Source organism: Mus caroli, unplaced genomic scaffold, assembly GCF_978045245.1.
Source record: "Mus caroli unplaced genomic scaffold, Mus_caroli_1 scaffold_6, whole genome shotgun sequence".
In the NCBI taxonomy this organism is placed as follows: Eukaryota; Metazoa; Chordata; class Mammalia; order Rodentia; family Muridae; genus Mus; species Mus caroli.
Window position 1 is genome coordinate 11,999,717 of NW_028227261.1, and position 24,209 is coordinate 12,023,925.

A 24,209-nucleotide genomic window follows, 5' to 3' on the forward strand; every position below is an offset into this window, starting at 1 on the left:
AGCCGAGTCTTAAGACACAGTTGCCCCTATTCCAGCACAAATAATCTGGTTGTGTGCTGTAGATGGTGTTTTAAAATGCTGAACAATCAAACCTTAATTTATATATTAATAGTCAATGCTATATCTCTGAGCTCATAATTACTTAAAATTGTTCGTCCCTCAGATACTATTAATTCTCAAATTTACAATTGCTTATACATATTTCTAGTTAATAAATAAATTATGCACGTGTGACTCTTAATAACTTTTCTAGCCTTCTAGTTACAACCGTTCCTTAAAAAAAATAATTGAAAGTGCAATTAGTCACTGCCCCTTTACAGCCAAATATTTAAAATGTTTTGTCCAAAAAGTTATTAATTCAAAAGGTTAGATATTGTAAAATTTTAAACTTTAACCTCTTAAAAGACAAAAGAGAGAAATTGTATCCCCATATATACTATTTAGTGCATTTCCATGCACACTATTTAAAACATACCTTTATTTTCAAAATTTGAGATTAAAATGTCAAATTTAATAAATGCTTTTTAGTATCTTAAAAGGGTCTACTTATTGGCTTATAGATTGATCCTAAAACAGCTACCTTATTAGGAAAGGGAAAGACAGGTTCTCTCCACAGAACGCTGCAAAAGCATATTAGTAATTCGTGTGCCGAGCCAACAGGTAAGTTAACTCAGTGTCCTAATTAAAAGGACTAAAAGATTAAATTCATGTTTTAGATCCATCCTTGCTTGTCATTTTTCCAGTTTAGACTAGCTTCTAGCCTTTTAACTTTATGGCAATAGTACATCAGAGACTGTATATTCAGACTTAGTAAAATTAGTCATTTAATAGAGTCATAATGATTTTTCACTCTTCTTCAGTGTGACCAGCCATTCTAACTCAATCTTAGACTGGTCTAATATTCAGTTCAATTATTAGATATTCCTATATTCTAAATTACCTAGCAAAGTTAATTCAGAGCATTTCCCCCAAGGTCACCAAAGGCTCATCTCGCCTTTACCCTATTTGTCCTAAACTTTTTGCAAACTGACATTAAAGGTCAGTCTGCAGCGGAACGCCACTGGCACCCAGTTACTTCTAATTCTTATGCATTGGTAAAATGGAAGGACGCCCTGACTAATAAATGGAAGGGTCCAGATCCAGTTCTAATCTGGGGAAGAGGCTCGGTTTGTGTTTTTTCACGAGATGAAGATGAAGCACGGTGGCTACCAGAGAGATTAATTCGTCAGGTAAACACAGATTCTGTCTCTCCTCGTAAGTATCATTCTAAAGACTAAAATTCCTCTTGTGCTGGGAGTGGAAGCTCTCAGAAAAAATTGTTTTCCTCTGAGCCAATTCCCCTACAAGAGGCCGGAGATTAACTTTAGCTTTACAATTTGCATCTAAATAAAGTACCTTGACTTCTCCGAACAGAAAATTTACATTGCTACACTCTCATTGTTTAGAATTCTTCCTTCTCTCAAGCAGGTCAATCTACATTCTCCGGTTCTCCGGTTCTCCGCCCCTACGAGCAAACAGGTGGTATTGCTAATCTCCCTTCCAGGGACATCCCAGCATGTGGCTTTTCAGTCTAGAAAAGATTTAGATTTAACAGGAGAGCTAAGAAAGTAAAAATTTCATATATATTTACAGAGATTAGTTCTTATTTTGATAGAGATGGGCTTAGTCCCTTAGCTGGCCTCTGGCTTTTCACCCTTGCTGTTACTGCAAGGTGTCCTTAGTTCCTCAGGCTACTGGGAATAACAGGGATGAAGAGGAAAGACTTTCAGCTCCTATTTTAACCAAAATTAACGGTGTTAATACTGACATAATTCTTGTCTAGGCCTTGCTAAATCTGAGGTTAACAAGTCTCATATAAAGACCTCACAATAACTCAGAATTGCGCTACTGATTCATAATCATATGAATACAGTATGGGTACCGCTTGGCGCAGGAGATTACTGCGGAGAGAAGGTCCAGTTTGACCGTTTCTGAGTTCCCTGTGCGACACACCTGATTTGAAAGAGGTTGGTATCTGACTCCAGCTAAAAACCAAAAATACTTAAGGCTCTGCCTCCCCTCCCCAAAAGATACCAAGAGCCACAGATGTGAGTTGTTACAATGCTCACGGGAGGAATCGGGTCAATGTCCACCCAAGTCAAGGTTAAAGGCCCACTCATCTATAGATGAAAAAAAAATCATTTGATCACCTCTGTTAAGCATTGCCTATTTAAACTTAATTAATAGGGGGGAGAGAGATTGGAGACCTTGCTGTCGTAAGGGCAAGCCCTTCACTGCCTCACACCCAAAAAAATAAAAAAGCCAATTGGCCTTGTACTAGGAGCCAGCCAGTCTTAACCCCTTCTTCCTGTCCCCTTGCCTGTCACCCAAAATTGCGGATAATTATCAGCTCAGTGTTATTCTAAAATCGTTTAGTTAAACTCAGCCAGGGTTCCAACGCCCTACTTAAAATGTAAACAGGTAGCTACCTATTCAGCACTAATTAGCATTATAAAGTCAGAGCCTACAGCCCAGCGCTGCTATTCAGTCAGTGCTTTAAAGACAGTCTTAGCCAGATATAGTTTACCATTAGAAAAGTTAGGGAATCCCACGGAAACAAGTTTTTTCTTTAGCCCTAGGAACTCAGGCAGAATTATTGAACATAGATAATTTTTCTGCCACAGGCCACCCCCTTTTTTATTTTTGTTTTGTTACCTAATGGGGGGAAATGTAGCCTCCCTTCTCCCCAGCCTGGAACCTGCCTGCTCAAGGGTGGAGCTACCGGCTCATTCGTCCTGCCACGCCCACTGCTGGAACCTGCCTTTGCTGCCTGGAGTCACACACGTGTTCGTCCTGCTACTGGACCCTGAGTTACTTGGCGGGAAATTGGGTTCCCTCCCCCTTCCTTTATAAACTGAGTGTCTGGAATTAGTAAAATTGAGCCTAGATCAGAACTTGTTGTCCTGGCTCCATTCTTTTCTTCCGCCCCGTCTAGTTTCCTCTCTTTTCAGCCTGAACTGCCATTTTCAGTTGAACCGTTCGTGTTGTGGACCGCGGGCGGGCCGCAACAACTGTGACCAAATACCAGACAAGTAGCATCTTTTTATTTATTTATATATTTTTGGTTTTTTGAGATAGGGTTTCTCTGCGCAGCCTTGGCTGACCTGGAACTCACTCTGTAGACCAGGCTGGCCTTGAACTCAGAAATCTGCCTGCTTCTGCCCCCAAGTGCTGGGATTAAAGGCATGTGCCACCCGTTAAGTTTTTTAAAATCAATTATTATTTACACGCAGGTATGTGCACCAGCTTATCTGTGTACCATTTTTAGAAGCCAGAAAATGGCGTTGGATAGATCCTCTGGAACTGGATTTACAGGTGGCTGTGAGTCACCTGATATGGGCACTGAGAACTAAACCCTGGTCATCTGCAAGAACAGCAAGTGATTTTAACCACCTAGCTGGTCTCTGCCTGCTGTTTTTCTCTTTTTAAATTCAGTCTGAGATACCAGCTCATCTTTTACATCCATCTGGAAAAGCCTTCACAGACACACTCAAAGGCATGTCTCATCAATGCCCTAGGTGGTCACTAGTCCAACGAATACACTTGGGAATTCCTCCCTCCCCCCAATCTCCTCCCCTTCTCTTCCCTCCTTTCCCCTTTCCTCCCTTCCCTCCTGGTAGAGTCTCATGTAGTCCAAGGCTGCTCTCAAACTGGCTATATAACTGAGGAGGGTCTTGACCTCCTACCTCCCCTGTCTCCGTCTCTCAAGTGCTGGGTTTGCAAGTGTGTGCTATCACCTGGAGCTCAGACAATGTTTGCTGGGGAAACACTGGCATCAAGGCAAAACATCTGCTTTAGAGTCAGGGTTAGGAAAGATAATGCAGGAATAGACAAACACACAGATAATTTCAAATAGCGTTAAGCCCTGTGAAGAGATGGTCCTAATGGTTCACATGGCAATTCCAGCCCTTCAGAGGCGGAGTCAGAAGGGCCAGGAGTTCCAGACCAGTTTTAGCTCCATAGGGTGTTTCAGGCCAGCCTAGACAGCCAAACAAACATCAAGAATATGAATGAATGCAATATGAAGATCATTTGCGTGCATGTGTGTGTGTGATTATATACGATTAAAAGTAAAAATACAAGTTTGTAAAGAGAAAAGCACAACAGAAAAATGGATGAGAGAATTTCATGGGGGATGGGGTAAATGTCCTATGAAGTGGGAAGTGCAGAGAAAGGAGCAGTTAGCTCCGCCCCATGGCCATTCAGAGTGCAGCTAGTCACTTCCAATTGCTCACCCAGTACTCAAAGTCTCTGGTTTGTCCTGAGAGATAGCACAGTATAAAATATTCCTGGATTTCAAAAACCTTCAGTAAAACAGCACTAATATATCTTCCTAACCATCTTTCTGCCGGGCACAGATCAGGAGGCTGAGGCAGGAGGATGATCTTGAGTTTGAGGCCCACCGGAGCTATATGCAGAGACTTGATCTCAGAAATCAACGCACACAAGGTTGGTTTGCTGTTGGTTATATGCTGTGATCAGAGTACTGTGGTTCATCGGAGTGACTAAATCACTAAACAAATTTCCCTTTATCTCTCCCCCCACCTTATTGCCATTGGTCCTAGGGACTTAATCCATCATCACACATGGACTCTACTACTGAGCTATACCTTCCAGGCTCATTTTTTTTTTTTTTTTTGAGACAGGGTTTCTCTGTGTAGCCCTGGCTGTCCTGGAACTCACTTTGTAGACCAGGCTGGCCTTGAACTCGGAAATTCGCCTGCCTCTGCCTCCCGAGTGCTGGGATTAAAGGCGTGTGCCACCACGCCCGACTGGCTCATCTCTTTTGATATAGCAAGTAACAAATGAGTCTATGGGGCTGGCATTATACTTCTGTAGGACCGCACTGATCTAGGAGTACAGCATGCTAAGCAGAGAGAATGATGGATGCAAAGGACCGGAGGCAGGAACTGAAGCATTCTGTGAGTCAAGTGGACCAGAGAAAGCCATAGAAAGGGAATAAGACCAGACAAATTTTAGTGTGGCACAGTACAGAGGGTTTTTATTTTTTACTTGTTTTATTTTTGAGACAGTCTCAAGTAGCCCAGATTGGCCCCCAATTCATTACGTATCTTGAGAATGACCTTAGACACCTCATCTTCCTTTCTCTCTCTATCTCCTGAGCCCTGGGCTCAGTGTGTATGCTTACAAGTGTGTGCCGCCATGCCTGGCTTTATATAGTGGTTCCTGCCTTCAGGAAGTATTGTGTGTGTATGTTGGGGGTGGAAAAGCGAGAGGGTGGGGTTTGAGACAGGATATGGATGAACCTACTATGTAGCTCAAGCTGCCTTCCAACTATTAACTTTCCTGAATGCCCAGAAGGAGGTATTTTTTTAAATTAAAATTTGCATTTATTCATTTTGTGTGTATATGTGGGCAGGCACACCTGCAGGTCAGAGGGCAGCTTGAGTGAGTCAGTTCTCTCCTTCTACCACATGGGTGCTGGGAATTGGTCATCTGGCTTGGTTGCAAGGTCCTGTTCCAGCTGAGCTATCTTGACAGCCCAGGAGATGAATTTTAATACAAGTGTAGTGGGGAGAGTGATTTAAGCAGGCAAAGGCATGGTTTGAATTACAGACTTAAGTAGCAGTCAAGGGGTCATTATTGGTGGTGGGATAAAAAGGTAGATGGTAAGCAGGGCGGTTTTGGAGGCACGATAATGTTTGAACTAGGATGATTTATGTCCCTACACTGTCCCGACTCTCAGTTTACCCATCTGTAAAACGGGGCTGATTGAGCTGTTGCTCATTAAGCCCCCAGCATCCTGGGAGGCACCCGCCGCCCTTACAGCAACGGCTGCTGACGCTAGGGGGCGCTCCATCGACGGCTCGGTGCTCTGTTGGCCAGGCCCAGGTACGTAGCCACTCGATTGATCGAGTCTAGCGCTCTATAGTCACCGCCATTGAGGAGTGGCGGAGAGGAAGCACCTCGCAGAACCGGGCTTGGGCGGCAGCGACAGCGGTAGCTACAGCTACAGCGACAGGTAGGGGGGCGGCGGTCAGGGCGGAGGACCTCAAGGAAAGCGGCCACGTGATCGACCCGGCTGTGCTCCGACGGCCCGACTCAGGGTCCGCGGCAGCCGGCCTCTCCCGGAGCCCGGGCGCCCTCGCGGGGAGCTCGGAGCCCGAGAGTCGCTGGCACTTCAGGCCCGGGCTCCGGGCACCGGTCTCTGCAGCCTGGAGACCCCACTGGATTTTGGGTGTCACTTCTCCCGAGGCTTGATTCCAACGTGCGAGTGTCTCTTCAGCACACCCCTAGTGGGGCGGCGTCCTTTCCCTCAGTGCCTCCATCCCCTCTGGGGTCACCTCTGGGTGGGGACATCAGGCTTGTCCCCGGGGTCCCTCTCTTCCCCACTTTTCCTCCAGGTAGGGGACCCTTCGCCTCTCTTACCCCTAGAGAGCCATCTTCTCTAGGCTTGGTGGCTCTGTCCCCTGTTGCTGCCAGGCTTGGGGTTCTGACAGCAGATCGGCGATATGGAAAGGCCAGGGAAGCTTCGCGTTCCTGCGGAGCCCCCCGGCCTGACACACACTTGGAGTTGTCCCCTTGTGGCAGAGCTCCTGGAATCCCTCAGCTCTCAGCCCTAGCTGCCTGGCAGAGGGATTCTCCAGGTCCAAATGCCAATGCTTCCTATTCCCGGGTCTGGCCTCTTCTCGGGTGGGGCCTGGCTCAAGGTCATGTCCGGCTGTCTGCCCAGGCTGTGGGTTGAACCCAGATCCCTCAGTGTCACCTGCCACACCAGATAGGGGAAGCCAGGTGGGGGTTATTACCGGGCAGCTGCCTAGAAGTCCTGATGGACCCGAGCATATAAATACTCTGGGATTCTGGCCAGCCTGGCGGACCTCCCTGAAACCAGATTCCTTAAGGGAATCCTTGAAGTGGCCTCAAGCCTGCTCTAGATGCTTAGCAGAGCTAATGGATGCTTTCTGGCTTGGGCCTCACACGGAGCAGAACATCTTAGGGCGCTAACAGCTCATGACTTTTAAATGTGTACTTTGTGTTCTTCTACATCGAGAATAAGTATGGTAGGGGCAGAACATGGGTACAAAACGACAATAGTTTCCTGGAAAAGTAAATTTATTTTACACTTATTTTATGTGTGTATTGGGGGCTGGGGGAGGGCAGCTGTCAGAAGAACACCTGTGGGAGTCTGTAGTCTCTTTTTAACCATATGGGTTCCGGGGTTTAAACTCAGTCTTGGTAGCGATTTCCTTCACCCTCTGAGACACCATGCTAGCCCGACAGTAGTTTCTCTTTACTGGGAAAACATCTGGAGTTGGCATTTTAGGGAGAGTTGGCTTTTAGGGCTGAAGTTAATGGCAATAACAAAAATAAAGATTACTTTAGCCTTGGCTTGGTGCTCAGGACTGTTTGAGGCTCACATAGTAAAACAAGGTAGTCAGCTTCACATTGTGTTTTTAATAGATTTACCTTGTTAAAATGACAGTAGAGAAACGTCTCTTTTATTTACACGGTGAAGCATTTTTGATTAAAAATTAAAAAAAAATTGTTTTTGTGACCTTTAAAGCAAATGCTGAGGAGTCCCCCCAACCCCCTCCCTCCCATTCTTGGCTTTATGTCTGGAGCATAACCTCCCCTTCATCCCCCCCCCACCCGTTTCTTTTGAAAGAAATAAGACAGTAAGGTGCATTTTCTGCAAAATGTTTTATTAATATTGTTATTGAGACAGGGTCTCAATTTGTAGCTCTGACTGGTCTGGAACTCCCTATGTAGATGAGATGATTGGCCTTCCATTCAGAGGTTGCCTGCCTCTTCTTCCCTTGTGCTGGAATTAAAGGTGTAGGTCTTCACCCTGTTAATTGATTTTTTTTTTTTAACTGTCCCTCATTATAATTATGTCTTGCACGGACAAGTAAATGTCCGCCTTCCCTTGAGGCTGGGTCAACTTTTAGGGGAGCTTTTGTTTTGGGTCTGTCTTGTGTTGTTAGCTTTTTCCTTGGGGTGAGTGTATCTCCTGGCAGTAAGATAAATCACTAGTCATGGGGCAAAGTCCTTGGAAATGATCCTGAAAATAGTCTGGTTCCAAGTGGGACACATGCCACAGGAAATCTGGAATGGCTGGTGTGGTGGCTGGTGACCAACTTGATGGCCTAGGAGCAAGATTTACAGCTCACAGCCCTTACTGGAGTCCACTAGACCAGTGATCTGAGAACCCAGCTAAACTTTTGTTTTGAGACAGGGTATATAGCCCCTGGCTGTTCTGGAATTGCTGTGTAGACCCCGCTGCCCTTAAACTCACAGATCCACCTGCCTCTGCCTGCCAGTACTGAGATAAAGGCCTGCATCGCCATTCTTGCCTCTCACTTAAACTTTTTTTTTTGTCTTAATCTTTCTCACGTTCACTTAGAAAATATGTTTATTTTTGTGTGTATATATGCATTGGGGTCTGAGGGTGGGTGTGCCCATACCACAGCATGCAAGTGGAGGTTAGAGGACAGTTTTCTGAAGCCAGTTCTCTCCTGCATGTGGGCCCTAGGGATGGAATTCAAGCTCTCAGGTTGGTAGCAGGTGCCTTTTTCCTCTGAGCTATTTGGATGCCCCTCGACCTAACTGTAATAGTAAAAATATCTATGCAAAAACTTTAGGCAAAACTTTTCTTAAAATTTATTTTATATTATGAGTGTTTTGCCTGTATGAATGCCTGTGGACCACATGGGTGCCTGGTGCCTATGGAGGACAAAGAGGGCATCAGATTCCGTGGAACTGGAGCTACAGATGGTTGTGAACTACCAGGTGGCTGCTGGAAATTGATTGAACCTGGGTCTCTAGAAGAGCAGCCAGTGCTCTTAACCAATGAGCCATGACTTTAGCTCCCCAATGGAACACTTTTACAGAACACTTTTACACTTTTACAAAGCAAAGCTAAAGTATCGTTTACATACTAACAGCAGATGAAAGAAAGGGAAGCTGACTTTAATTGCCAATCAATATTCTGATAAGCTTTAGAGTGTTTATTACGTGTGTGTTTAATAGAATAATCTGTATTTTTATAATAGTGCGAACACAACATTATACAATTGTAACAAGCAATTGTGATTTAGTACTGAATCTAAAGGCTGAACCTGTAACCAGAGCACTTGTGGTGTTTGCCTTTGCTGACCTAAAATAGTCATTAGGTCAGCAACCATGGGACTGTTGAAGATTAGTGATAAGGCTGGAGATGTACCTAAGTGGGCAGGGTGCTTGCCTCGTGTGCTTGAAGCCCTAGGTTCAGTTCCCAGCACCACATACACCATATGTGATGGTGCAGACTTGTAATCCCAGCACCTCCTAAGAAGGTGAAGACAGGAGAGTTAGAAGTTCAAGGATATGCCCTCAGCTATGTGGTAAGTTCAAGACCAGCCTTGGATATATTAGACTCTGGTCTAAAAGAAAAAAAAAGTTCAGTGATGAATAAAGCATTGCCTTTCTCTTCCATTTAGATGATTTTATGAATGAGCCTAATGAATAAATTTGCTAATTTTAATTAGGACATCCTAACTAGAGTTATAGAGTGTGAATTTCATTCACATAGCCTCTTGAATATTTTCTGCTTTGATCGAGGTTCACGCTTTTTAGCATTTGGGGTGGATGAGTCTTTGTTGATTGGGGTTGTCATGGGTATTGTAAGATGCTTATCAGCTTCTACAGGCCCTCCTCACAAGATAGCTGAGCAGCATCTAAGTAACAATAATCACAAATGTCTTCACAGAACTGGAGAGATGGCAGTGGTTAAGAACACTAGTCTTGCAGAGGAATTGAGTTTGGTTCTCAACACCCACATGGAGGCTCATAACCTTCTGTAACTCAAGTTCCAGGCACCTTATGCCCTCCTCTGGCCCCTGCAGGCTCCTGCATGCGCCCAGTGCACACACATATCAAATGTTGCTAGGTTGCCCCTGTGAAAAGCTCTGATGAGGCCAGTCTGGTCCCAAGTCTACCCCTAAGGAAGCTGACTAGAAGGCTTAGCTTCAAATTGGAGGTGATTTTCAGAGTTTCCAAGTGACTGTACCCGTAGCTGAAGATCAGTATGGGTGCCCGTCTTCCCGAATCTAGCTCGAGGCAAGCAGAACAGTGAGTCAACACAGAAATACATCTAGGTTCTGTTTTGTTGTTGTTTTGAGGCAGGAACTCATTATTTATTCCTGGCTGGCCTGGAACTCTAGACCAGGCAGGTCTGGAACTCCGAGAAGCCCGACTGCCTCTACCTCCCAGGTGCCAGCATTATGGCGTGCCACACCACACCGAGCTGTGCTCTGTTAACTTCCTTTTTCTTTTTCTTTTATAGATTCAGAGACCATGAGAGAGAGAAATAAAAGACTGATCCATGATTTTTAAGCACCTTTTTCTGAGGAAATAGTCATGTTGGAAGGTCTGGTGGCCTGGGTTCTCAATACCTATTTGGGGAAATATGTCAATAACCTGAACACTGACCAGCTGTCGGTTGCACTTCTCAAAGGTAAGCACACTCATTTCTCTTCAGTAAAATATGGTGTTTCTTTCTTTAAAAAAAATAAAAGTTTACATACCTTATGTATGTATGAATGTCTGTCTGTCTGTGTGGGAAGGTCATGCATGTGCCATGGTGCCCATGTGGAGGTCAGAGGACAACTTGTGCAAGTTGGTTCTTTTCCTCTACCATGTGGGTTGGGGAGGGTGGTGTCAGACTCATGGTAGCAGCCTTCCTGCACCGTCCCTAATCCAGAGTCCCTCATGTGCCCGAATTTACCTGTAGGTTTGTGTGAGTTATGAAGTAGCAACAAAATAATTTTGCGATTGGGGTGGGGTGGGGTCACCACAATATGAGACTCTATTATAGGGTCATAACATTAGGATGGTTGCGAACCGCTGGTTTAATGTATATAGAGAAAGAAGATAGAGCTAGGTGTGGTATACACCTTTAATCCCAGTACTTTAGAGCCACAGGGGTGGATTTCTATGAGTTCCAGGTTAGCCTGGTCTACTTTGATTTTCAGGTAAGCCTGTTCTTCATAGCGAGTTCTAAGCTAGCCAGGGATACAAAGTAAGACACTTCCTTAAGATCTGACTGCCAGCAAGCAAAGTCAAAGCTAGTGGAGAGGAAGGACGTGCAGTGTCCCAGGACAGGATTTGCCCAGGACCAGGCTGGTCCCCAACAGCTTGTGGGGGTCCACACTCTGAGAGCAGGACCAGAACTGCCTTGTCTTGGACCCATTTTGTTCCAGGAGTTTCCCATCCCCAGGCCTGTCAGGAGTGATTGAGGTGGCTGTGGGAAGCTAGTGTGGTCTGGTTGTCCCCTACCCTCTCCTTCCTTTCTTTAGAGGCAGAAATGGAGTCTTTCCTCTCCACTTTCCCCTCAGTTCTTGGAAGGAAGCTAGTGGGAAGCAAAAGCGAAGAGGTTGCAGTAGTGTCAAGTTCTCGCTCTGAGACTTGTTGGTGTGCCCGGGTACCTCGAGACTGCAGGTAACAGGCTTGGGAGAGCACTGCGGGCTCAGCTTCCCTCATTAAGAGCAGAGTTAGGTGGTGGCATACTGTTCACTGACGAGATGGAGCTTTAAGGCACGTGATGGATCTGGAGGTACTAATGACGGATTTCTGATCTCAGCACTTCTAGGCAGAATGTATCCTTTTTTTTTTTTTTTTTTTTTAAATTAAAGTGCCAGGTGTGGTGGCACATCCTTTTAATCCCAGCACTTGGGAAACAGGCAGGTGGATCTCTGTGAGTTCAAGGCCAGCCTGATCAACACAGTGGAACCCTGACTTAAAAGAAAGATTAAAGTTGCGTTTATTTATTTTGTACATTTATGGGTTCACACGCTATGGTGTATATGGGGCAGTTAGAGGTCAACTTTTGGGAGTTGGTTCTCTCTCTCACTGTGTGTTCTAAGGATCATAGTTGGACTGGGCAGGAAGCACCTTTATGCTTTGAGTCATCTCCTTGGCCCATCCGGCTGCTTTTCATTCACTCTATAGTCCTGGCTGAACCTGACGCTTACCATGATGCCTCTGCTAGCTTCAAACTGGTGGTGATCCTCCTGCCTCTGCCTCCCAAGTGCTGGGATTGCAGGCATACCACACAGCTTAGAATATGTCTTATAACAATTGTGTGCATCATTGTGCTGTTTATGGTAACTTTTCTAGCATCCTCTTTAAGGACTGTTGTTCTCTTTGGCCTTTAAATCTATAGAATGCAACTGGACATAGTGAGGCATTGCTTTTAGTTATAGCACTCTGGATTCAGAGGTTGGCAGATGTCTGAGTTGGAGAGCAGCCTGCTCTTACATAGTGAATTTGCTGGGACTGGATAGATCCTGTTTCCAAAAAAAAAAAAAAAAAATCTATGGTATGGAACCTTGAGGAATGTTTTTCTTCCATAACTGGTGTTAGTTTTGACCCTTTACTTAAGGAGTCCAAAGCACACACCATAGCACGTGGAAGCATGACTGTGAACTGGGAGACTGGCTATGGAAAGGAACTGATGGTATTTGTTGGTCTTGTCATAATGGAGTGTGGTTGAGGGCACAGGTTGTTAGACAGGAAAGAGACCCTTATTTTGAACTAGCATCAAATATTTACTGTTGTTAAATGTGTGGGGAGATACAAGATGACATTGTTTTCAAGTGGCTGGGCCATTGTGGGTTCCTGTGGTTGGACTGCCTGGAAGGGACACAAAGGAGAAAAAAGAAAAAAAAAAGATGATTTTTATACCAGACTGAGTTTGTGTCCAGTTGTAATATTTATCAGCAACTTGAACACATTACTCAATTTCTGCATGTGAGAAGTTATTAATCATCCCATAGGGCTCTGAGGATGTGGGTCAAAGAGCTTAGAGCTGTTCTTGGCATGTAGTGGGCTTGCAGTGCAGGTTAGTCCTCATCATTCATTGTCAGGATGGTCAGCACAGGATCAGCTGATGTGTCCTGAAGTAGTTAGAATGCCAATCACTGCGTGAGTAGTTGGAGGACAGAGGTTGTACTTGGCCAACACTTAGTGAGCACCTGTTGTGGGCAGGGCTCTGCACTTGGGACTACAACTCAGGCCCGAGCTCTGACCCTGCTCTCACTGCTTACAAGCTGCCAGTGACTATGATGGCCACCAAAGGCCTTCTTCACCATCTCTTCCTCTTTCACCCCAGGCCAGATAGACTGCCTGTGACCTCTGGTGCTACACCACTTAGCCATCTCAGAGGGTTCTAAGCAAACTGCCTCTGAGAAGCTGATGAGCAGTTTGAGCATCTGCAGTCTGGAAGATTCTGAAATGTGGAGCACTTTAGTATTGACGAAGTGCACAAAGCCCGTGATAGCAGGGCACTGTGCTTGTATTTTGAATAGTTTTAAAAATTAGTTTTCCAGCCCACCAGTAGTGGCTCACGCCTTTGTTCCAAGCACTCTAGAGGCAGAGGCAGGCAGATCTTTATGAGTTTGAACCCAGGTTGGTCTACAGAGAAAATTCCAGGATAGCCAGGGCTACACTGAGAAAGAAACCTTGTTTTGTAAAAATAAATAAATAAATAAATAAATAAATATTTTTTCCCTTCACTCTTTCCTCCACACCCCCCTTTTTCTTACTTTCCATTATATTGATTAATTGGTTGTTTGGAGTGTGTGTGCCATATCGAATAGGTGGAGGTCAAAAGATAACTTGTGAGAGTTATTCTCTTCTTCCACAGTGTGGTCCCAAGAATCAAACTCAGGTTGTTCTGCTTGGTGGCAGTTGGTTCTACCATCTGCCGTCTCTAGCCCCTGGATTCTTCATATAGTCCAGGCTGACCTTAAAGTTGATATATAGCTGAGGATGGCTGAATTTCTGATCTTCTAGCCTCCACATCCCAAGTGGTAGGCTTGCAGGTGTGCACACTTCCAGTCTGCAGTGGTGATGTGGAGCCCATGGTACCACACATGAACAGGAAAGTGTTCTACCTACTGAACTAGAACCCTGGCTCTGAATGTTTGATTTTTTTTGTTTGGGAATACTCAACCAGTAAAATTTATTAAAGTTAGAAAGTCCCCCAAACCTGAAATAATTGAAATTGCCAAGTATTTCAGACAGGGATACTCAACATGTAATATTTCTTTGCTTCGTTAGGAAGATTGAATGAGATAATGCATTGGCTGGAGAGATGGCTCAGCAGTTAAGAGCACTGGTTGTTCTCCCAGAGGACCTGGATTCAATTCCCAGCACCCACTTAGCAGCTTACAACTTCTAGCTCCAGGGGATTTGATCCTTTCTTCAGGACTCTACATGTACCAGGCACAGAAGTGGCACACAGATGATACATACAGGGAAAACATCCACATACATAAAATTAAAAATTAGAGTATATTATCTTAGTTACTGATATATTGCTCTGAGGAGACACTACAACCAAGGCAATTTATAAAAGGAAGCATTCAATTGAGGGCTTGCTTAGAGTTTAAGATTAGTCCATGATTATCATGACAGGAAGCCTGGCAGCAGGCAGGCAGGCAGGCAGGCAGGCATGGTGCTAGAACTGGAGCCAAGAACTCACATCTGATTGGATCTGCAGGTTGCAGGCAGAAAGTCACTGGGCCTGGTATAGGTTTTTGAAACCTCAAAGCCCACCCCCAGTGACACATCTCCCCCAACAAGACCACACTTCCCCTCTTTCCTCATGAACTGGAGAACCAGACATTGAAATATATGAGCTAATAGGGACCACTTTTCACTTAAAGCCCCCCATGTATTAAATATTTGAAAGATTATCTCTTTTATATTTTTGAAATTATAATATAATTATACAATTTACCCCCTCCCTTTCCTTTTAAACCCTCCTATATACCCTTCCTTGCTCTTTCAAATTCATGGGAGATATACATTTTTTTTTTAATTAAAAAATGGAGATGTTCTGCCTCCATGTATGTCTGTGTGAGGATGTCATCCCTCTGAACTAGAATTAGAGTTGTGAGCTGATATGTGGGTGCTGGGATTTGAACCCAGGTCCTTTGAAAGAGCAAGCAGTGCTCTTAACTGCTGACCCATATCTCCAGCATGTAAATACACACACACACACACACACACACACAACACACACACACACACACACACACAGACACACACAGACACACACACACACACACATATATATGAATGAGATAATCTAGGGGCTGCGATTATAGCCTGGTGGTAGAACATTGGCTTTGCATGAGTGGGAGATTAGGAGAGCATGAGTTTGAGGCCTACTATTTGGGGGTGGGGTGGGAGGGTGAGATAATGATGAAGTACTTGGCACATAGTGAGATCTCAGTTAGTGGTAGGTGCTGTCATTATCATCTTTCAGCCTCAGCCTGTAAAGTTCCTGCCCACATGGCAGTCATCGCTGAATGTCTGCACTTGAGCTAGAGGCCATAGTTGGATGGATGTGATGGCTTGCTCCTGTGATCCCAGTACTCGAGAAGATGAGGCACGAAGGAATGCTGTGAGGTCAAGGCCAGTCTAGGGTATGTAGTGAGTTCTAGCTAGTCTGGGTGACACTGTGAGACTCTACCTTTAATTACAAAAATTATATTATGTATTTAAGTGTATAGAAGAGGAACTCTTTGTTTTATCTGTAGGGCCTGGGGAAAACTGGGGTAGCGTTTGTGCGAGCTAAAAAGGGTTTCAGTGGATTGCACAGTGGTAACCACACTCCACGACGAGGGGATCCCATGAGCAGGGCCTGGGAACTTGTAGGTACAGGAGGATGGTTTGGAGTCAGAAAGTAAAGGCTTTGCTGGGTAATGACTGCACATGCCAATTCTCCTTGTTTGCTGAACCCCATTCAGCCTGGTCCTATAAATAACCTGGAGCAGAATGAAGAGAACTGGTAGTCAACAGAGATGCCTGGGAGATGCCTGAGTTCACTACAGTATTAGTGTGTAGATCTCTGGCCAGTGTGAGATGAGGAATTTTAGGGTGAGCCATCCATGAAATTGTCTGCCTGGAAATCAGTAAATGGCATTCTAGCTTCAGAAGTGTCTACCTCCTTCAGGTGCTTTGCTGCATAAGTCTTAGGAGCAGTCCTTCCTAGCAGGCAGGGCAGGACCTTACCCAGCACAGCAGACCATGAGACATTTGAGTGTGTGTGTGTGTGTGTGTGTGTATGTGTGTGTGTTGGGAAGACACTAGTGTGTCTTCTGTTTTGAACCGTTACTGTGTTTTTGCTGTTCCCAAGCTGTTGGCTTGCTGAAGGCTTCTGTTCCTTCTCTTTCCTTTCTAAACCTCCTGTGCTGTCTGTACTTCAGCTTCTTTAATGTTTTATGGTGTAAGTTTCTATTTCTGAATAATGCAGTGGCCAGGAAAACCTAGGGACCACCTGCCTTTGTGACTGATTAGCACATGGGAAAATAAGTCCAGTCTCAGTTCAAATGTGGCATGGTTCCACTGGAGCACGATTTCTTGTGTGAAAGAGCCTGCCTTCAATCCCTAGTGCTGCAAAAACAAAAAAAGAAACAGTAATTGTCTATCTGAAAGTCATTTTCACCTAAGAAATCATTTTCTGATTTATTCTCCTAATTTTCTCTCCAACTGTGGAAATAGGTTTCTTTTGCTTTAGGTTAGTTAGTTTTATGCAATGTGGGACCCTATGTGGATGTCTCCCTGCCCCACCCCCACCCCCGCCAAAAAAAAAAAAAAAAAAAAAAAAAGAGCTCATGCTTAGTTAGAACCTGCTAAATTGCTAGGTTTGATCTTTTCTTTAGAGTTTGCATAGTCGTTTATCTGGGAAAGTACCGTCCCTATGTCATACGCCTTTGTAGTGAGTCTTGTCTGCCCTATTCCTGGCCTTCCTACCCATTAATGGTTGTTGTCTGTACTCCCTGTTCTCAAAAATACCTATCCCAGACAGATTCAAGGCTCAGAAATTGTTTTGTGTCGTGCAAATGGTTTTATGACACCAAGGTCCTCTTTTCAACAGTCTGTGCTAGAGAGTGTCCTCTCTTATGCCCTGTGGCATGCATAGGGTACAGTTTGGTCGCATGTATGAAGATGAACGCCTTGCATAGTTAGGTGATCCTGTTTGCCAGTCATCCCTTATTGTGATAAAATACCTGAGACAATCACCTTAAAAGGTGGAAAGGTTATTTTGGTTCACTGTTTTGGTTTACCCAGTTTGCTTGCCTTTGGGCCTGGAGTAATGGTGGGAACCGCTGGCAGAGCAGACTTGCTTACCTCATGGCAGATGGGAAGCAGAGTCAGGAAGGGGCCCCATTTTCAGAGTCACTTTTGAGGGCCTGTCCTCGGTAACCTAACTTCTACCAGATAGGCCCACCCACATAAAGGTTCACTACCTCCCAATAGTGTCATGGGTTGGAGGTAATCCTTTAATTCATGGACCTTTGGGGAACATTTGGATCCAAATGAGAACAGAGCTGGATCTGGCTGCCTTGTCTTTGCATACCTGAGTTGAAGTCATCATACATTCTGGCCCTGGCCTTCTGATAAGTTATGCCTCAAGGAAGGAGCAGAGAGGCCGAAGAAAGAGCAACGGGCCTTTGGGTGACTGGCTTTATTGTTTATTTTGTTATCTGATCTGATCTAATCTAATCTAATCTAATCTATTGTGAAACAGGGTCTACATAGCCCTGGCTGTCCTAGAGCTCACTCTATAGACCAGGCTAGCCTCATAGAGCTCCATCTGCTTCTGCATCTCAAGTTCTGGAATAAAGACAATACTGCACTGACCTTCAGTTTTATTAAGTAAACCATAGGTTCTCAAGCGTTTTGTGACCTATGATCAATTACTGGGGAAGGGCATTGCTGAGGGCTGGGACTGATTGTTAAAAAACACAACTGATTCTTGTGTTTTAACCTCAGGGATTCTGATTTGGGAGATTTCTGGGAGAGCCCAGGGGCCTACACTTCATCTTAGAGAGTCAGGTGATGTCACTCTTGTGAGAACTGTTAGCCTAAACTGAGGGTCTTCAAATTAACCAGCAGGCCAAATTTGACCTGGGAGCTCAAGATGGCTTTAATGAATTGTAAGTGCTTCTGCACATTTGTAAGAGTACAAGTGATCAGAGGGCAACTTTTGGGTCTGTTTTCTCCTTGCACTATATAGGTCCTGGGGATTGAGCCCACATCTTCAGGCTTGGTATCAACTGCGTTTATCTGCTGAGCCATCCTGCTGTCCCCTATTTATTTATTTATTTATTGATTGATTGATTGATTGATACGGGGTTTCATGTAATTAGCCTAGCCCAGAATTTTCTATGTAGCCTAGAATTACCTTAAATTCCTGCTCCTTCTTACTCTTATGTTCCAAGTGCTAGAATTCTGTCTTTTACCTTTATTTATTTATTTTTCCTTTTTTTTAAGGACAGAATCTGTAGCCCATGCTACGGATCTGTAGCTGGACTTTGACTACTTTTTGGTTTCTTCTTTCTTCCGCCCTTCTCCACCATTTTCCCACCCTTCCGATGCCATAAGACTTGCTAGGAGAGAAAAAAGGATACAGGGGAAAGGGAGCAACATTATTGTTAAACTACTTCCTGCTGATCAGGGGCATCAAGTTCCTTGGGTCAAGTTTGATTTTTGCTGTCAGGATATCTAATTTCTTCTTGCACATGACCACTTAACAAACCACAACCAACAACAACCTACAGCAACCACCCACCAAGTGACAACCCATCTCACATCTTGAGGTCCTAGCATTTGTTTACCCTCAGAAAAGTCCCCAGAATTCCAAAGACTACAAAGTCACAGAGACCATCTGTCTGGTCCTGGCAAAATCACACCCGTGCTAGAGCAAATCATATTCAGCTGCTGTGGATGACCTAAAGCAGCTCCACATCCCACACCTGGGATTAAAATGAGAACATATATAATATTTCTGTTTTTTAAAGAAACCAAAATGCCAAAATTCTCTGACCCATTACAGATGTAGTAAGGATCTTGCCTAAGCTCTTCAGGCTTCTACACTTCAGCTGTCATGTATGTGTCATGTATGTTTCACAGTGCGTGGTCAGATCAGTACTGCAGACAAAACCCTCCGGCTAGTGCTGGTGTTGCCATGACCGTAACCCTCAGTGTTCTGCACGCAGCCGGCAGATCGGTCTTTGTTGGATGAACATTTATTTCATGCTGGTTTGTTTTTAGGTGCTGTTGAATTAGAAAACCTCCCGTTAAAGAAAGATGCCCTGAAAGAACTGGAATTGCCCTTTGAAGTCAAAGCTGGTATGTGGAACCGAAGGAGGGAGGAAGGTTTGGGGATCAACTTGTTTGGGACAGGAGAGTCAGAAGGCCTGGAGTTGGTATCTACTTGACGAGGACGAAGACAGGAAGTGTGAGTGTTTGTGTCAGTGTGCATCACTCTCACCCAAGTGCAGGTGCATCTGTGAGATGGAGGCCAACTTGGTCTATATAGCTGGTTCCAGGCCAGCCAGGCCTGCGCAGTGAGACCCCATCAGAAGCAAACAAACAGACAGACAGACAAACAGACAGGCAAAACCTGTCTCAGAAAAGTCAGGGACTAGGGTTAGGGATAGAGTTCAGTGGTAGAGCATGTGCCTAACATGCACAGGACCCGGGATTCTATCCCTAGCAACACACACACACACACCCTTAAACACTCTTGAACACACAGAAAACCACAAGATCATAAGAGTATCTATATATCTTGTATTTTTACAACTGTTTTATATTTATTTATTTGTGTATATGTGCATGTCTTTGCACCAGCAAAGACACTGACAGATTGGAATCTGAAAACTTGAAGAATGCTGACACTGGTTACTTCCAGAAAGAGTCTTCAAACATTGAAGGATTAAGAGAAACTCTTTGGGGGAAAATTGATGGTTTTCTAATATTTGTGAAAATCCAATTCTTTATATCTTTTGTATTGGCAAACTCAACCTTGCTTCTTACAAAAAGTAAGATGTGTGAAGTTCTGTTTTGCTATCAGAATGCTTCATGTCCTCTTGCAAACTCATTCAGTACTTGCCACTGTGGCTAGGCATAGCAGAGCATGCCTATAACCCAGCATCAGGGAAGGAGAAGGAAGGTCAGGCATTCAAGCCCAACGCAGTATGACCTTGTCTCAAACCAACCAAACAAATAACTGCCACTTTGTATTAATTCAAATTGGCATCTAAGCTTGGTTATATATGTCATATTTTCCTAGAGAAAACTAATTTTTCATGATTTTTTTGTAAAATAATAAAAATTTTCTCCTGCCCCTATGGTGCTAATTGAACCTACGTCCTTGTACATTCAGAACAAGTATTTCTATCACTGAGCTGCATTCTCAGTCACCCATATTCTTATTTGCTCTTGGACTAGACAGTCAGTCATTTAATATTATCATTAGAAATACCACTATGAAGACTGGGGCTATAGCCCAGTGTAGAGGACGTCCTGAACAAGCATGGATATATGAGGGCCTTGGTTCTTTCCTTAGAGCCACACACAAAGGAAAACACTGTTCTCAGTGCTCCACTGTTACCTTGCTTTTTGTGAGACTCTGTCTCACTATGTAGCCCTGGCTAGCCTGGGGCTCACTATATAGATTAGGCTGTCTTGAAACACATTATGTTATCGGGCTGGCTTCAAACTCACAGAGATCTTCCTATCTCTGCCTCCCAAGTGCTGGGATTAAAGGCATGTGATACCATGCTCAGTGAGATGTCTTTTATTACATAGAGTTTAAGGGCTTGGCTAAAATGGAAGAAGTTGGGAAGTAAGTATATTTTACAGGCGAGGTAGCTCTGAGCCCAAGTTCTTGTGAGCATTAGGTTTCTTTATCCATATACTATGTTGTCCATTTTAGTTTACAGTGGGTATGTTTGGTAGATATGTAAGCACGAAAACTCCTAACAAATACTCATCAAGCAGCCAATTATTAAGTGATGAGTTCTGTGACCAGGGTCTGTGTAGGTGGGTACGGTAGGAAGAAAGATACCTCTTAGAAATTCAAGATGTGGTCCAGTTGGAAGAGTGTTTCCATAATAGGTAATCTATATTTGATATGAAAAATCTCACTGGGTATTTTCCAGTTTAATTCATTGTAGCTGGTTGTTGTGGTTATGGTTTTACTGCTGTGAACAGACACCATGACCAAGGCAACGCTTATAAGGACAACATTTAATTGGGGCTGGCTTACAGGTTTAGAGGTTCAGTCCATTATCATCAAGGCAGGTGCATGGCAGTGTTTAGGCAGGCATGGTGCAAGAGGAGCTGAGAGGTCTACATCTTTATCTGAAGGCTGTTAGCAGAATACTGGCTTCTAGACAGCTAGGATGAGAGTCTCAAAACCCATACCCACAAAGACATACCTACTCCAACGGGGCTACACCTTCTAATTGTGCCTGCCACTCCCTGGGCTGAGCATAAACAAACCAACACATTGGTTCTATTTAATTAAGTACTTTATTTTAAGGTGGCTCTTACAGATCTACTCTAACATTTGTTTCACATATGTAGGAACCTGAATCAAAAAACAACTCAGTTTGTGATCCAGGCTGGCTTTAACTTGCCATCCCCCTGCCTTAGCCACCTTAGTGCTGGGATCAGAGACATGTACCACCACACCTGGCTTGCTGTTTTGTGATTGTTCTTTTTTTTTTTTTTTTCTTCTTCCTTCTGGTACTGGGGATGGGATCCAGGGCTTTGGACTTCCAAGTTCTACCAGAGCTAAATGTCATACTCCAAGGTATTGCTCCTGCTGGCCTTGGACTGGGGATCCTCTAGCCTCTCTCTCTTCAGCATTTCCTAAATGCATCACCACACTTGTCAGTTTTTGATTTTTTAATAAAATAAATAATGGTAAAAGCAATCTGTGTGCCTTAAGGGGAGGTAGAAGTACTTTGAGAAACCTGAGAAATGTGCAGGTGTCTGTCTAATGAGAGGATCCTTCTCCTTCCAGGCTTGATTGGGAAAGTGACCCTCCAGATTCCTTTTTACCGCCCCCATGTGGACCCTTGGGTGATCTCCATCTCTGGCCTCCATGTAATTGGTGGCCCTGAGAAAATCCAGGACTTCAATGATGAGAAGGAGAAGCTACTGGAGAGGGAGCGTAAGAAAGCGCTGCTTCAGGCCCTGGAGGAGAGATGGAAGGCAAGGCATAGAGCCTCTGTGCTTTAGGGGCTCCTGTGACATCCCCAACGGTGAAGCACTCTGCTGACACTGGCTCTTTCCCTTGCAGAGTGAGCGGCGGCAGCAGAAGGGAGAACCATATTGGTATTCAGTCACTGCATCAGTTGTCACGAGGATCGTGGAGAATATCGAGGTGAGTCCTGTCACCTTTATGAGGGCACATTAAGGGTTTCTGAGGTTTCGATGTGTTTTCGCTTCCGAGTTGCTCGTTTCTTGTGGGTTTAGCTGGTGCAGTGTTGGGGGCTGGCTGTTCAGGTGTGCCTTTTTAGAGGTTGTTGCCAAAGGGGAAAAACTGAAAAGCAAGTTCTGGCTTGTGAGGTCAACACAGGTCTTTCTTGCTTTAGCTGGTGTGAGTAGGCGTTTTCCTTTTCACTCCCCCTCCCCTTACTTACCACACTTTCTTTTTGAATGTTGGAATCGCACTTGCTAAAGGATTTCTTACCTCAGAAGCCAGGCTACATAGGTCTGGATGACTGGTTTCGGGGCAAGTCGTCTAACCTCTCTGGTCATAGTTTTTTCATCTGCAAAATGAGAGAGGTGGGGGTCCCCACTGCCTAGTGTGTGAACTGTGACCTCCCACTGATGTATCTTGCTGAGTTTAATGGGCTGTCGTGCAGTGGCCACTTGTTTGACCATTAGGAGTGGGATCAGGGGATGAGTCCTCATTCAGTGTCACAAAGCAACCATACTTACAGACTCTAGATTCTTTTGCAGTGTCAAGGCAACCCAGACCAAGTGTGCTTAGTGTGTGTCATGCTTCCCAAAAGTGTGACCTGAGGTTGTTAGTTTCATAACTTGGATGAAAAGATTGGTATACTTGGGGGCACCCATTTAAGAAAAAAAGGTTGTTATTATAATATAGTAATGTTTTTTTGTGCATATGTGCACAATGCTTTATGTGCAGGTGTGTACATATTTTCTATAACAAAGGATTTTTTTGTATTTATTTATTTACCGGGGTGGGGGTGGGGTGGGGAGGAGATAGGGGCACATGTGGAAGTAAGAAGTTTCCTTGTGGCATTTGGTTCTCTTTTATTCTGTGGGTCCTGGGGATCAAACTCAGGTCATCATCAGACTTGGTAGCCAGCACACTTGCCTGCCTAGCTTTCTGCTGGCCCCAGAAATGTCTTTCCTCAGTGGGCCACTTATCTGTAGTGTAATCACAGGAATGGTGAGGTCTCTGCTTGGGGTGTTGCTGGTTATGTGTACTCTTTTATGTAGAGAAGCCAAGTCCTGGGTTTTATATTTTTTCTGTCTCTTTTTCCTTGATGGTGCTGAGCCTTGGAGGGGGTAATGTACCTGTGCCATTTAGGGCTAAGCACCCTACCATCACTTTTTTACAAAGTTAAAGTGTGTGTGTGTGTGTGTGTGTGTGTGTGTGTGTGTACATTTAGAAGTTAGAGGACAGCTTGCACAATTTGGTTTTCTTCTTCTACATGACCCCTGGGGCTGGATCTCAGATCATCAGTCTTGGTGGCAAGTGCCTTTACCCACTGGGCCACCTCATTGGCCCATATTATGATCTTGTCATCAATATTAAGAATTGGTTTCCCACCCACTCCCATTCCTGGTCCTGGCATTCCCCTATACTGGGGCCTAGACCCTTTACAGGACCCAGGGCCTCTCCTCCCATTGATGACTGACTAAGGCCATCCTCTGCTACATATATAGCTAGAGCCAGGGTGGGTTGGGGAACAGGGGGAGGGGGGAGGAGAATAGGAGATTTTCGGAGGGGGAAGTAGGAAAGGGGATAACATTTGAAATGTAAAAAAAGAAAATATATAATAAAAAAAATTAAAAAAAGAATTGGTTTCCCCACATTGGCCTCAATACTGTGATGGTAATCACATTAATATAGTGATAAGTTATTGCTGTTTGACTTTACTTTTTATTTTCCTTTTCTGTGGTGAGTGTGGTTTATGTTTGGGCGTGCACACAAGTTTGCAGAATACGAAGGCCAGAGCAGTGTATCAGGTGTCTTCATCTGTTGCTTTCTGCCTTATTGCCTTGGGACAGGGTCTCTTCTTGAGCTACAAGCTTACTGTTTTGACTAGGCTGGTCTGATCACCAAGGTTCTGGGATCTGTCTGTCTCTGTCCTGTCAATGCT

At 44.4% G+C, this 24,209-nt stretch overlaps 1 protein-coding gene across 5 annotated transcripts in view; it reads left to right on the plus strand.

Annotated features, from left to right (window-relative positions):
* The first annotated feature begins 5,919 nt into the window (after positions 1-5,919).
* Vps13d (vacuolar protein sorting 13 homolog D) overlaps positions 5,920-24,209 on the plus strand; it is a 223,463-nt gene continuing 205,173 nt past the window's right edge. For all 5 annotated transcript variants that reach the window (XM_085838693.1, XM_029475918.2, XM_029475920.2 and 2 more), the window contains exons 1-5: positions 5,920-6,022; positions 10,325-10,495; positions 19,108-19,185; positions 21,872-22,062; positions 22,151-22,234. In XM_085838693.1, coding sequence (XP_085694819.1) covers positions 10,399-10,495; positions 19,108-19,185; positions 21,872-22,062; positions 22,151-22,234 — 450 coding nt within the window. In that variant the 5' untranslated portion in view covers positions 5,920-6,022; positions 10,325-10,398. The remainder of the gene's footprint in view (positions 6,023-10,324; positions 10,496-19,107; positions 19,186-21,871; positions 22,063-22,150; positions 22,235-24,209) is intronic.